The 15,448-nt window shown below is 36.2% G+C and overlaps 1 protein-coding gene across 1 annotated transcript in view; it reads left to right on the top strand.

The window, feature by feature from the left end:
* The first annotated feature begins 3,360 nt into the window (after positions 1–3,360).
* The window catches only part of MLIP (muscular LMNA interacting protein), a 249,045-nt gene continuing 236,957 nt past the window's right edge, over positions 3,361–15,448 (top strand). Inside the window, 1 exon segment of the mRNA XM_010363869.2 lies at positions 3,361–3,528. Coding sequence (XP_010362171.2) covers positions 3,466–3,528 — 63 coding nt within the window. The 5' untranslated portion in view covers positions 3,361–3,465.

The raw sequence follows: 15,448 nt of genomic DNA, 5'->3' as shown, positions 1-15,448 counted from the left end.
ACTATCTGTGGGGAGAGCACTCCAGGAAGACAGCTCCAAAAGAAGGAACATGTTTGTTGTGACTGACAAATGGAAAGGAGACCGGAGTGGCTCAATCTCTTTTCTGTTTGACCAGCAAGTAGATGAGAGCTAGCTTTTGCCTGGGTTTAATTTCATCTAAAGAAAGCTTCTGTACCTCAATCGTATCTAAAGCATATTCAAACATATCTCTGAAAAGGCATGGAAGAGAAAGCATTCTCCACACAGTGCTGGTGCTATTTATCCAGTCCCCTGCTACACCTGTGAGGAAGTGATTTGTTCAGAAGAGAAGCTAAAGTGCATAGTGGCTGGTGAGGAGCTTAGGCTAGGGGACTTGATGGCTGCTTATTAGTTGTGTAACTGTGTCTTGCTTTTTCAACTCTGAAATGGGTATATTAGTTTGATTTGTCTGCCCTACTGAATACCACAGACTGAGTGGTTTAAACAGCAGAGGTTTGTTTCCTCAAAGTTCTGGAGGATTGATGACTGAAGTCAAAGTGTCAGCACAGTTAGTTTCTTCCTTTAATAAATATTTGTAAATTTATTTTTTATTTAAAAATTTTTTCCACCTCTAACTTCGTTGTAAAGACTAGTTAGTACAGCAAATGTTATGGACAGTTTGGAGGATTGGGGCCAACGTTAACTGACCAAGAACAAATTCCATCCAAATCATCACAAACAATGTTTAAAAAAAAAAAGAAAAAAGTAAAAGTAAAAAAGGGGAACAACAAGAGCTTCAGGTTGAACAGGACCCTCACATTTATCTAATACATGCAATCCTGGCTAGAGTGTAACCAAATGGAAACAGAAACACTGCAATCCTAAACTTCCACTACAGCTTGTTCTTTGTACAAACCTGTGAAGCCCACCCTCATTCCCCTAGTGCTTCTAACTCAATTACGTCCTGGTCTGTTAGGCCTGCTGATCCAGGAGCATGTAGATCTTCTCTTTAACCCTATCTTTGTTGTAAGGCTGGCATGTCTTGTTATCAGCTCGCTAAACCAGGCAGCTGAGGTCTGCCAGATTGTCCATAAAATCAAACAACTGATGATATCAATGTGACAGTGGGGCTGCTGGGATCTTTCTCTTCAGGTATTCTTCATTTATTTTACAAATGCTGTCCATGCATTTGTTCACAGATTCATAGTCAGCCTAAGTTCTGTCTTCTGACTTTTTGGTAGGCTGTGCCAGCAAGATGGTGTGAGATGTCCCACCAAACTCTTCTCATGGTAGCTGCTGCTTACCCTGCGGCACCGGGGTTGTTTTCATCTAAGGCTGCTCTCTTTGACTTATAGATGGGCATCTTCTCAGTGAGTCTTCACAGGGCTTTCCCTCTGTGAGTGCCTGTGTTCTAATTTCTTCTTAGAAGGAATCACTCATAATGGATTAGAGCCCACCCTAATGCCTTCATTTAACCTTAATTACCTCTTTCAAGAACATTCTTTACATACAGTCACATTCTAGGGTATTGGGGGATGAGAACTTCAACATATGAATTTTGGGGGCACAAATTTAGTCCATAACAATGGGGAAGATAATAATATCTACCCTCTAGAGTAATTTTAAAGGTGAATTGAAATAACACTTGGAAAGCCTTAAAGCAGTACCTAGCACACGGTGAGTATGCCAAGGAACTGTGCTATATGAGGGTTATTATCCTACTATTATCCAGTCGCACCTCGGTTGTGAGTTTGTTGAGGGCCAAAATCCAGAGATTGTATTTTAAAATTGTATTATTATTTTCAATTATTTTATTTTTTAAAAATCTACCTGCCCCTAGGATAATCTTTATCTATTATAGGTACTTAGCACATGTTTGTGTAACTAAAACTTTTCATGCCTCGCACATCTCTTCCAAATCACTACCATATTCTCATCTGCCAACCAACTCTGCATCACACACACCATTCCTTTTCCTCCTAACCGGATCCTGGATTTAGTCTTCAGGCATTAAACTCGCATGCTGAGCATGAATTGAGTTTCCTTTTGCAGTCACAGCATGATTTTTTTTTTTTTTTTCTAGAGAGGTTTAGGAAGTTCATTCACTTAAGATTTTAACAATTGCCTTGCTTTTGACACATATTAATCTTGCAGGTTAATCAATCTTTAAGATTTTTGTTTTCCAACTTGTTAGGACAATAACCAGCATAAATAATTTCCTTTCTGGAATTTAGATTTGAGTGAAAAGGGGAAGCCCCTTTTGCCCATGAATCTAATATAGTGTTTCTGAATTTATCATCCTGAAGGATAGGTTTATTGCCTACTCAGTGTTTCACTTCTGAAGTCTTCAACCCTTCCATCAGGATGCAGAATAAATTCTGGAGCAACCCTGCCTGACAACAGAGGATTGACTGCAATCGTTGGAAAGGATAGAGCTTCACAACACATTTTCTGAAATGTTTTCCTATGAAGGAAAAGCTGATAAGGAATTTGAGTTAAAGTAAAAAACAAAACAAAACAAAACCAAAAAACAAGTGTTAAAAGGATGTTTTAAACAGGATGAGGGATTAAATCACCATAGAGAAGCAGTCTTAGTTTACTCTGAATTCCATTTATATTCTTCTATTACCATCCATATATTTTGTTTTGCTGCAAAACACAGGGAGAACTACTTACCATTAAGTTGCCCAATTAATTTTCTTTAAGGCATGTAACATTTTCTAAAGAAAGCTGAAAATACTTGTTCCACTGAAAAAATGAGTTTTATCTTCTATATCATAATTTTGCTCCCAGTGAAAAAGCCAGGATAATGGAGAACCAAATCCGTTTTTGTGAAGAAAAACGCTTTTATTTCATGGTATTTTTAAACATCATTTTGTCTACTCTCCATGGAATAAAGTTGACAACACCCCTTGAGTATATGTTTGCATGTCTTTATAGTTTTAATTAGTTATACTTTTGGTCTTCCTCTTTAAGCAACATTTTAAAAAATCTACAAAGTAATACATAAATATCTACACTACTAGGATGCAAATTGGAATTTGGAAGCCCTAGATCCGCTGATTTTATTTGCTATCTGACTATCACATTTGTTCTTTTTAACTGATTTATTAAGCCTATATTCTAGAGTATATTTTATTCTGTTGCAACAACTGTTAATGAATTCTTTGATTGTGGCTTTTTGTCACATACATCTGTATTGGTTCAGGGAGCCTAACCTGTTGGAATATTCTGCTGAAGAGTTTGCTTTTATATCTAGGGACATTTATCATTATCTAAGGCCAGCTGCCTGACTTCTCTTCAGTGCTCTGTTTATAGGGTTTGAACATCTATAAATGGAAACACTAGCTAACCAGAAATTATCGCTAGGGCTCTCTGATAGTGTCCTAGGCTCTCACAACTTGGAATGTCCTGCAATATCTAACATGTAAGCACGTCGAATCATTTTCTAGACAGAATCTGAACCTCTGTCTCTCAGTCTTTCTCTCCTTCTCATTCTCTTTCAATATGGAACTTGAAAAGCATGAAAAAAGAAGCGTATTAAACAAGAATTTAGAGGAGAAACTGACGGTAAGACATGAGATCTAGCACACACAGATTTATAATGAAATTGACAGGGTAGTAGAGCAACTGTCATAGATTGGAAAAGTTATGCTAGCCAGCCTCTGTTTCCATGTTTTGCTGGTCAATAACTTTAAAATTAATGAGTTCCATGGGCTTTCCTGAAAACAATGTAATAAAGTTATACATAAAATGCCATTACACAAATGAGGGCAAGTTTGATTTAGTTAAATGATGTGGTTTACCTTCATTTTAAAAACTGGAATCCATTTATTTTGACCTCTCATTGTGATTGCCTCAGCACTGGAAGATTGTTTTATTTATGTATGTGAAGCTTAGCAAGTGTTCAAAGTCCATTTTTTTCTCAGAGATACCAGGAATATGTGCCAAGAAAAATAAATACTATGGAATATGTTAATGTTTTATTAAGTTTAATGAACTTCTAGTATAAGGATAAAGTTTTTTACTATAGAAGTTATAAAAGTAATTTTGCCTCGATATTAAGCAATTAAATGTCAATGATTAATAATGTTCACTTATATTTGCTGAAATACAAAATATACTATAACCTTGAATTAAATGTGCTGTCCATGGCTCATCTGATGAGCATAGGTAGCTATGTTTGTAAATTTACTGTGGCTACAGAGTTAACATTGGAACAGGTCATAACTAATTTTAATACCAGCATAAATAAAAAAAGTAAGATAATATAGTCCATAATGAGACCAAATTCATGGTAATACATTGTTCTAGACATGTGAAGTTGAGGTTTATGGACTATTCAAGATATTAAAACTAGAAAAATGAAAAAAAGAACCATACTGGGTTGAAAACTCCTGAAGTGTATTAGAATCTCAAGATCTTAAAGTAATATATTGAATAAAATATACGACCTTTTCTTAAAGGAATCAGGTCATCATTTTCAGTACCCACTTTTGACCTCTGCCCTAGGTGATTGTCCAGACAGGTAATGGCCACAGAGTATTTTGCTTTTTGACTATTTGGAAAGGCCATGTGTCCTTGAGCAAACCAGTGATTTTGAATCAGAAAGGGCTTGGTGAAAATTCTTGCCCACAAGTACCAAACATAAGACCATGGGTTTTGTTTAATCTTTCTGAGTCTCCGTTAATTCATGTGTAAGATAGGGAACAGTGATAACTAATCTGAAGGCTTTTGTGAAGAATAAAAACTATAATGTATGTGAAGTCCCTAGCCTAAACCTATTTTTAGACTGTTTTTGGCCTGATTCACTTAAAAAGCACATGCCCAAAGTTTACTAATATGGAAAGAAAAAAGTTAAAATGTATTTAAAAGTAAAAAGAAAACCCAGATATGGTAAGCATAAAGGCTTAGTGTTTATAAAACCTTTATGGAACCAGATAGGGAGTAAATAAATACATGAATAAATAGTTGCTATGAATTAGTGTGAAATTTGACCCTGAGCTTCCTGGCAGTCTTTTACAGGAAGTTTTGCAAGTGAACATAGTGGACATCGGGCAAGTGCACAAAGTGAAGATGGATTCTTCTTATTTGAAGTGATTCGATGTATTAGCATTTCACTTTCTGGAAAGTCAGACATTGTGCATGCCTGACTCTATTTTGAATACAGCTATAAATCTAGAAGTGAGCAAAAACCTTTCCTTAGAGGAAGTAGCTGTCACAAAACTCATGAACATTACTCTGTAGCAGAGGCCTAGGGCTAGCCTCAGATTGACTTCCAAAGATTGCGGGGAAATATGGGGGCACATCAGAGGCGTAAGAACATTCACCTGCACTGAGAAGAGAGGCTGTTCTGTGAGTAGGGAGAACACATGAAAGCCCAGTGTCTGGGGTAATTAAGTGTACAAGCAAATAGAGCTAAGGAACTTGACACCCTTCAGATACAGGAGATCTGATGACAATGTTATCAAGAAAAGTTTTGCCTATGCTCAGTATTTTCTATATAAGAGAGTTGGAAAATCTCTGATGTATCTTTGAGAGTTTCCAATAAAAGTTATTTTCGCTGTTTACGTGAATAAATATCCAAAAACTTCAGTTCATCGAGCATTATGTTTCATGTTAATACCAATGAAACACAGTATGACTGGCTAGGTTGCTGAAGACGGTTGAAAAATGTGTTCTTGAGGAGTTCACTATTTTCTGAAATTTATTCAATTTATTTATTACAAATAGTAAAGTTTGTAAAAGTCTGGTTTTTAAAAGAAGACAATATTTTTCCCATTAAAATATTTAAATATGTGTACATTATAATATCATGTTATACGTTTGTTTAAAATTAAAGCTGTATTTCTCATAAGGATCTTTATTATGAACAGTGTTACAGTATGTGTCACACACTTAAGCAATGAACATTATTGACTTTATTTGAAAAAATTTCTAAGGTAAGATCTATAGTAAATAAGTAAGAAAGTCACCAGTCTGCAGAATTTAAAAATTCGTCAGTTTATTCCATACAAAGATAAAACAAGACAAAGACAAAGACAAGACAAAAGTTAAGCAAGATTCTTTGCTACGCACCCAATATAAATCTTTTCTTACCCTAGGTGAGTGAATTGCTACTTTTAAGTATTGATTTTTGCCCTGAGTTTATTGCTGTTTGCCGACTAAAAGATTGCTAGGTTCTGAACCAATTGAAGGTGCCTCTTTTACATCTGTTAATCAATACATAATCAGAAATAAAGGAATGATATCAAATTCTTCAAAATTTCTTAAATCTACCAATGCCAAGTGAAAGTTCTCATAATTTGGTTGATGTTATTCCAATATTTCAAACATGAGAAGAAAAAAATCAATTAACATGGACTTAGAAGGACATTTCCACCCCTTTGAATACCATCTATTAAACCATGTGGAATATCTTAGTCACTGATTCTGCTAAGTCAGATGACAGTAAAGCTCATTTTTCTGGGAAGTGGTAGAGAGGTGGAAGAAGGGAGGAAAGTATTTTGTTACGATACATTTCAGTTTGGTTAGTTCCACCATAATTGCTGTTGAGGCTGAATGGATCTTTTGTTTTTCCTATCATGTATTTTCTAAACTCTTCCTGGGAATTCTGATTTTCCAAAGTGCGTCACAAAATGTGGTTCTGGTTTGTGCTCAAGAATATTCAGAAAACACTGAGCAGGAAATGTACTATACGGCACATTTCCCCTCGGAGACTCATATTTGTATTGTAACATACTAAAGACTGTGAGGTTAATCCAGTGTTTCCTAAACTCACCTACCGATGTAATACATTTTAATGTGTGTGCAATAGCAGTGCATATTCTGAGGAACTAGCAGTGTTCTCTGCAACATACTTTAAGAAATGATGTGTTAGCATATGAATTTGTAGTCTGATTTTATTTTTGAGTTACATTTTTGGAATAATGATAGACAAAGCAATACATTCAAGTTGGGTATATTTGTACCTATAACATGAAGTTACTTCTGGAATAGTTTTAGAAATAGGTACTAGTTTCTATGTATTATGTTTAATAAATAAGTAAAACTAAGACAACAAGTCTTGACTATTTTCTAAATTTCTTTTAGACTATAAATGTATCAACAAAGAATTTTACTTATATTTACCTTCAACTGAAATTTCACAATGAAAAGGAAAACAAATCATATATTACTATAGTAAAAATGATCATATACTTCAGGGTGTTCTGATATAATAATGGTTTCTTTCTCTAAGAGATTATAACAAACAGATCTCATGCATAAATTTAATAATTTCTATTGCATTAGCATAATATGTCTCAAGAGACAATTTTATCTTCTCAAATAATGAATGTTCAATAATATTACAAAAATAATGGTAAGAAGAGTATATGATTCAACTTATTTTATATTGAAACTTGGTACAATCAAATCAACACAGTAGTCAATTTCTAATTGTTATAAATATTGCTTCCTTGAGTAAAAAGGCAACTCTTTGAGACTGAGAAAGAAAATAGGTCATCTGACATTAGTGTTTTTTTTTTTTTTTTTGAGACAGAGTCTTGCTCTGTCACCCAGGCTGGAGTGCAGTGGCCGGATCTCAGCTCACTGCAAGCTCCGCCTCCCAGGTTCACGCCATTCTCCTGCCTCAGTCTCATGAGTAGCTGGGATTACAGGCGCCCACCACCAAACCCGGCTAATTTTTTGTATTTTTAGTAGAGACGGGGTTTCACCGTGTTCACCAGGATGGTCTCGATCTCCTGACCTTGTGATCTGCCCGCCTCAGCCTCCCAAAGTGCTAGGATTACAGGCGCGAGACACCGTGCCCGACCACATTAGTTTTTTTTTTTTTTTTTTCTTTAACAGGGTGTATCTACATTAGATAGGAACTGAAAAATTATATTTTAAGTAATTTAAAATTTACTTTTTATATTTGAAAATTTTATTTTGAATTTGAGGGAGAAAGACATCCAATGATATGTAAATTTACTTATGATCTCATAATAAAACATTCTTCTTGATTTCAGAAAAAAGGGTTCATACCACTTATTTATTTTTGATTTTATTCATTTATTTATTTTTTGAGACTGAGTTTCACTCTTGTTGCCCAGACTGGAGTACAATGGCACGATCTCAGCTCACTGCAACCTCTGCCCCCTGAGTTCAAGTGATTCTCCTGCCTCAGCTTCTGGAGTAGTTGGGATTACAGGTGTGCACCACCACGGCTGGCTAATTTTTGTATTTTTAGTAGAAACAGGGTTTCACCTCATTAGCGAAGCTGGTTTCAAATTCCTGACCTCAGGTGATCCACCCGCCTCGGCCTCCCAAAGTGCTGGGATTACAGGCGTGACTCACTGAACCCGGCCCATACTACTTACTTTTAAATACAACAAAAAGAAAATAAATGAAAAAAACTCTTTTTAAAATGTGAAACTACAAAGAACTATGCATTTTAGAATTCTGTGATAATTCAGTGGAGAGTTCTTTAAATAAGGTTAATTAATTTATTTATTTATTGTGAGTTCGAGTTTCACTCTTGTTGCCCAAGCTGTAGTGCAATGGTGCGATCTCAGCTCACTGCAACCTTCTCCTCCTGGGTTCAAGCGATTCTGCTGCTTCAGCTTCCCGAGTAGCTGGGATTATAGGCATGCGCCACCAGGCCCTGCTAATTTTGTGTTTTTAGTAGAGATGGGGTTTCACCATGTTGGTCAGGCTAGCTTCGAACACCTGACCTCAGGTTATCCGCCCACCTCGGCCTCCCAAAGTGTTGGGATTACAGGCATGAGCCACCATGCCCAGCCTAAATTATTTTTTTAATTCATAGCTTCATTAATACAAATAAAATTAATTACTTTCTAAGAAGAAATCTGTTAACAAACAAAAAACATGAGGTTAGTGCTGGGTTCTAATTCCTCATATCATTATCTGATGACAGGTTTGAGTGTTGTCGGTGAGCATCTTCAGAGATGCAACCTAGTGCCTATTGGATGGCAATGTACTCAGAAAAAACAAAACAGACTTTCAAATCAGTATACATCCCTGGGTACTTATTTTGAATAAGACAGAGTACTAAGGGCTACAGTGGGAACATATGTGATAAAGAAAGTCCTAGCCCTCAAGGCAACTATTATGCTTTATTTTTAAGTACATTATGATATAATAATGATAGTTTTTCGCCACTCAGAAATATTCTAAGTGTACAAACCATTGACACCCCAATTTCTCACACGGACCTGTGGTAGCAAGTCTATAATTATTCTTCAGAATGTCTTAACAATGGGAATGATTGTAAAGTATTTTATGCTGTAACATGGTAACATTATTATTATTATTATTATTATTATTATTATTATTATTATTGGAGATGGAGTCTCACTCTGTTGCCCAGGCTGGAGTGCAGTGGCGCGATCTCGGCTCACTACAACCTCTGCCTCCTGGGTTCAAGCAATTCTCCTGCCTCAGCCTCCCGAGTAGCTGGGACTACAGGCACACACTGCCATGCCCAGCTAATTTTTTTTTTTTTTCGTATTTTAGTAGAGACAGGGTTTCACTGTGTTGCCCAGGCTGGTCTCGAACTCCTGGGCTCAGGCACTCTGCCCGCCTCGGCCTCCCAAAGTGCTAGGATTACAGGCATGAGCCACCACACCTGGCCTGTAACATGTTTTATTCTGCCATAATATCTACTCATATATTTATTTCTCTTTCTAATTGTGTTTAACTAGAGTCATTGGTAATAGGCTCTCACTCAGAAGGCCCTGACATGCCCGAAAACAAGTCCTCTATTCTGCCAATGTTTCTGATGTGTTATTTAGATATTACTTTCAGTATGGCTTGAATGTTGCTTCTGATCTATATGTTATTCCTTACAAAGCAACTTCATATAATGAAATAAGTAATAAATGCCAATTAAATGTAATAAGTAGTAAAACTCTGGCGGCAAGGTACTGGATGTATGTATCTTTATACCACAACTGGTTGCATTCATTCTTAATAAACTAATTTTGGTGATGACTTAAATGAAAGAAAGATAGATAAAAACATGCAAACAATGATATTTTATTTTATTTTTGGCATTACATCATTTATTTTGAAAACTTCCTTCCATGTCTCTGCTACTCATAGAACCGACCAATGACTCTTGCTATGTTTTGGATTCAACTGATAAAGTTGCCTTAGATGTTCATTTTGTCTGAGGGACAATTTTGATCGTAGAGGACGTGAGTTGCTTTGCCCCCGTACCTTAACTCCCCTAAACTGCCGGCTCACGTTTGATTTTATCGGTGACATCATCCTGGGCCACGGTAGGCACTTCAGCATCTTTAAGGCTGCAGCTGCCCTCTCCAAGGTGTTTGTGTTGCCTACTGTGCATTCTACGTCTCCACTTGGCACATCTCCCACAATGGCCCATTCATCATTGGTATATTTTAAATTTATTATCCACTTTTCTCCAGAGATGGCATCCATTGTTGACATCTAAAATACCCTGTGGAAATAATTATTTTCATAAAACAGATGGGCAGTAGAGACCAAAATTTTATGTTAAGTTTTTCAGTAAGTAAGTATTCCTCAACTGGAAGGCAACCGGAGGGAATTCAGAACCAGGATTCTCTGAGTTTCTGAACCCTGTGTCACTCCTGAATTTTTAGTAAAATTAATTAATTTTTCCCTTTCTTAGGGAGGTAAGCCATTTCTGAGATGTCAATAAGGGGATTATAGGATTGGTCTCTGCACCAGATATTAGAGATTTGATGATTAAGATAATGTTCTCCAAATAACTGAGACAACCCTTAAGCATTATGAGTAATTAAAAAAATTCTGGTCTTACCTCAGGTGGAGTATAGTAGTAAATAGTAACCATGAATCCTGATCATTTGGCAGACCAAAGTGAAAAACTAAGTAGTTGAAAAACTTAAATCTCTTTTGAATAAGAAATAATTCCATCTTAACTTCTTTCTGGCCTCTTCTCCTTTGAACCAATAACAAAAATTTAAAAATTGTGGAAGAATCTATAGTATGAAATTTAAAAAAAAAGGGGAGGACAGGAAATATGCTATGATAGTGGTGGACCACGAGGATCATTGGGAAATGCTAAGCAGTCAGAATTAAAGTCCTAATGTGCATAATGACAGAATGAGGAGAGACTGGAAAAATGAAAAGTGAGTGTGTACAGGTGTTTAATTGACATACCTATGAAAATTTAAATGAAGAACCTGTGTCTTCAGCGTGTGTGTGTGTGTGTGTGTGTGTGTGTGTGTGTTGATGGTGACAAGGATTCTTATTCCAAAGAGGTCTTCTATCTCTCCCTAAGTGCCAACTAGTATGGTGAGGAGCATGTTGGATCTGATTCCAGGAGATTGGTATTACAGTTAAAGTTGTGCTTATATGGCCTTTGACAAATCACTTAATCTTTGGCTTCTTTATCTACGAAGTGAAAGGTTGGATTGGATTTGAAAAGATTGCTATGCTCTTCAGCATTTTATGCATCTATCGAAAGTGCTCTCTGGCTGTGGATTTATTAAATTCTTTCCACACCAAATGATGCCTGTTTATTCAAGCATTAGGAATTTTGAAATAGTTTGTATTTTTATATTATCACTGATCAAATGTAAAGTAGAAGTCCTTGTTATTAGATGAAACATTCCTTTTAGAAGAGAAAGTCCGCAGTTTGGTACTGATGAATTAAATTTCATATTTTTTCTATGTTTTCACCAAGAAATAACCAAGATGCAGGAATTGGATCATGGGCAAATATTGTGAAATAGATGAAAAAAAGTAGCCAGTCAGTGCCTTAATGTTTGTATTGAAATACCCAAAATAAAGCATTATATTTTCTCACACTTAACCCAAAATAAAGTGGATGCTGTGTTTTCATTTGGAATAAAAATTAATGTACACACACACACACATATACATAAAATCTGTGTGTTAAATGTTATTTTAAAAATGGTTTATTTGGCTCTTATTCATTCTCTTTTTGTCATTCTTACCACTCCCTGCAACGTACCTGACACAGATATCTTAGTCCCTTTGCAACCTTAATTTTAGCCCCTCTGCATCACTGGTGGTTGAGGAAAAAGTGGACGCACAAGTATTGCCAAACTCTAGCCACCATTTTCGTTTTCTTTCTTACATTAAGAAAAATGAGGGCTGTGTCTATTGGAACCCAGGGAGGGGAGCTGAGAGTTGAGAAGTGAAACTGATAAGGATCCAGATTTCTACTTTATGGTTCAAATCAAGTTCTTGAAGCCATCCAGTCCTTTGAAAACCACTGCTAATTAAAGCAGTGTCTGCTGATAATGTAAGTCTGAGACTCACGGTTTGAATGGATCTTTTGATACAGCTCTGTGTGATGGTGAATAACAGAAAGGAGATAGATGGATTGTAGGCTTTAACCGAGCTGTGCTTTCACAGTGACATTTATAGCATACTGTACGTGCGGCGAAATATTTTCTAGGTTCTCATTGTGAGAATTACAATTATATATCTAGTTGTTCTGTCCCAAGTACGGCTCCCCTAAGGGAATGACAAATAGACTGTGGTTTTAGTGATGGAATTACATTAGAGAATCATCTGCTTTATTTTGCTACATGACCTTCAAGAAAATAAGGAGATGGTTTAAAAAAAATGGTTAGAGGATGTTTGTAGTTCAGTTGCTGGTCTTTTGTTATTATTTACAACCTAAAAATTTCTCAAGGGTCCTTTTATTAATTTTCTTCTCAGTTAATGTGTATTTTCTTGCCTGGGTAGCTTCTGGGAAGATGTCCCCCCGAGCTTGGTCTCCAAAATAGGCCTAGTACCTTATAGCTGTCAGAGTGTAGCAGTTTAGAGACTACCTCGTGATTTTAAATACTAACTTGATGATATTCGTCTTAGGAGCAGTTGAGAGAGCTCATAGGATTGCTTTCCTGAACCTGTTATAATTTCTCTGGGGACATCATGTCATAGTGGGAGGCTGAAGGAAGAAAATGTTAGCATGAATTAATATGCTTATTACAGAGAGTGGGGCATTAATTTGGAATGTGAAGGAAATATATGGGAAATAAAACATTTTTTCATCCCTATTTTGTTTTTCCACTTGAACTCAGCTTTTAGTCTTAGAATTCTGGCATATTTTGTCGTGCCACTTGCTTCTGCTTATTCATTCGTTCAGCCCAGCAACGCTTTGCCTGCAGCTTGTAGACCTCCTGCCTGCTGGTCTGTCTTTGCATAGGGTGGGAAAGGAAAAGAAAGAGCTGGTTTTAGAGACTTTCAATGAATCCCCTTCTTTTCAACCCTATTTTACAGTCATGCCTTTGTGGAATTTGTCTTCCTTGACTCTGGCACCCTCCAGGGTTTGCAAAGGCATTTATACTAAGGTCTCTTCTTGGCAGCTCATCTTCATCTGGCCGTCTACCTCTATCTCCTTTTCATGTTCCAGAAATTTACAATGTGCTTTTTCATACTGATTTTTCTCTCTGCCAGATCTCTTATATTTGTGGGTTTATGGTTTAAAATTCCTTTACTCTCATTTTAATAGTGTCCAGAGAAGAATATGAAAGAAACATGTGTGTTCAATTAGTGATCTTGACCCAGAAGCCCCTCAATTTATTTTAAAAGCTTGCTCTCAATGCTCCATTTGTGCTGGAAAATCGTTTCAATAAATGATGGGTGCTGTGGAACATCTTTATTCTTTTTTGAGAGATGCTATGGTCTGGATGTGTCCTCCAACATTCAGATGTTGAAACTTAATCATCAACTGATAGTATTAAGAGGTGGGGCTTTTAAGAGATGATGAAGCCATGAGGTTGGAGTCCTAGTGGATGAGAGTAGTGCCCTTATAAAAGGGCTTGAGGGGATGAATTCATTCTCTTCTGCTCTTCTGCCATGTGAAGACACCGTGTTCCTCTTTTTTTTCCTTTTGTCCCTTCCACCATGTGAGGATGCCTAGAAGACACCATCAATGCGAAATGAGCCTTTACTAGACACAGAACCTGCTGGCACCCTGATCTTGGACTTCCCGGAGTATATTTCTGTTCTTTATAAATTATCCAGTCTCAGATTTTGTTGTAGCAGCAAAAATGGACCAGGACTAAAGACAATTTACTATGTGAAATCATTGCTTAAGTTATGTTATTTGGCATGCCAGAAATTCTGATCATATAACTAAAATTATGTCATTTCTGAAAGTTTGAAAATTTCAGCTTGTATGACAGGTTATAATCTTTACTCTTTTTCTTAGCATAAGAAAATCATTTGCCATAGTAATTTTGGTGGTTAAATGCTGGGACTCTGGGGTAAGAATCAAATCTGGGCTCTTATGTGTTTAACCTAAATGAGCCATCATTTTCTCATTTGTAAAATGGGCTATGACTTGTCTCACAGAGCTGTCAGATGAACTAAAAATGTGGAAATATTTGAAAGGCACCAGCACACAGTAGGCATTCAGTAAGTGGTATGGTAGCCATTAGGGAAATGAGAATCACAGTGGTATACAAGTTATTTCTTGGGTCTGGAGAAACCCTGGACTTGTGACTGGGGATTGTTTCCTTCAGAAAAAAGCCACATATGATTTCAAGCAACTGTCAGTCAAGAGACAATGCTTACTTTCCCACTAGGAAGTGTGCCATGAAAAGTTTATTAACTTTTAACTGTATTTTTGTTCTGTGAAGTGGTGAAGTTTCAAAAACAAGAATGTTTAAAATATCGTGCCTATTCTGAAAGGTGTTATGGCCTAATCTCAGTGGAGAATAATTACATTACATGAATGCAAATATTACATAGAGATAAAAATAAATGCTAAATTGTGAGGTACAAATAATTGGGACCATACCTAATATGTGCTTCATAAAATTAATTTAAAAAAACCCAAAGCTGCTAGATTTGTCAGTGTGGGATTCTTGTAGGAGGTGAAGAATACAGGTAAGAAGAAGAAGGATTAGGGAAGGGGTCCTGGTATATGTGTATGTGCACAGAACATTCAAAAGAAGAACATAAGTACACAATCGACAGCACAATCTGATTCAAATAAATGTTAAACCGAGCAACTATTTGTTTTCTGCTCAGGGTATCATACTATATGCCTCTTACCTTCATCTGGCATTTTTATTCCTTGCACGTAAGATATTTTCCTAGGAAAGCAACACTTCCATTAATTAAGTTTTTTACTTAAGAATTTTTCTAAAAAATACGCAGTCTCATCTGCAGATAGGACTATAAATTGCTACCATTTTTCTGGAGTATAGTATGTGTTGAGACCTTAATTATTTACATACCTACTGGCCAGATAATTTTGCTCTTAGACATTTATATGAAGCAAAGAAATATACAAATATTTGGTTTAATGATGTTTATCGCAATATTGTTTATAAAAGTAAAAATAGTGGACATAGTAGGGGAATTAGTTACTAATCTATGATAACATGATACAAGGAAATGTAAAGGCCTTGGTATAGTGGACAGTATTTTCCTTTCTTCCACAGAAATACAGATGTTATGAAAAGTGGAATGCTTCTTTTATAGATCATGC

Source organism: Rhinopithecus roxellana, chromosome 4 (genome assembly GCF_007565055.1).
Source record: "Rhinopithecus roxellana isolate Shanxi Qingling chromosome 4, ASM756505v1, whole genome shotgun sequence".
Lineage (NCBI taxonomy): Eukaryota > Metazoa > Chordata > Mammalia > Primates > Cercopithecidae > Rhinopithecus > Rhinopithecus roxellana.
This window is presented reverse-complemented; position numbering and strand designations above follow the sequence as displayed.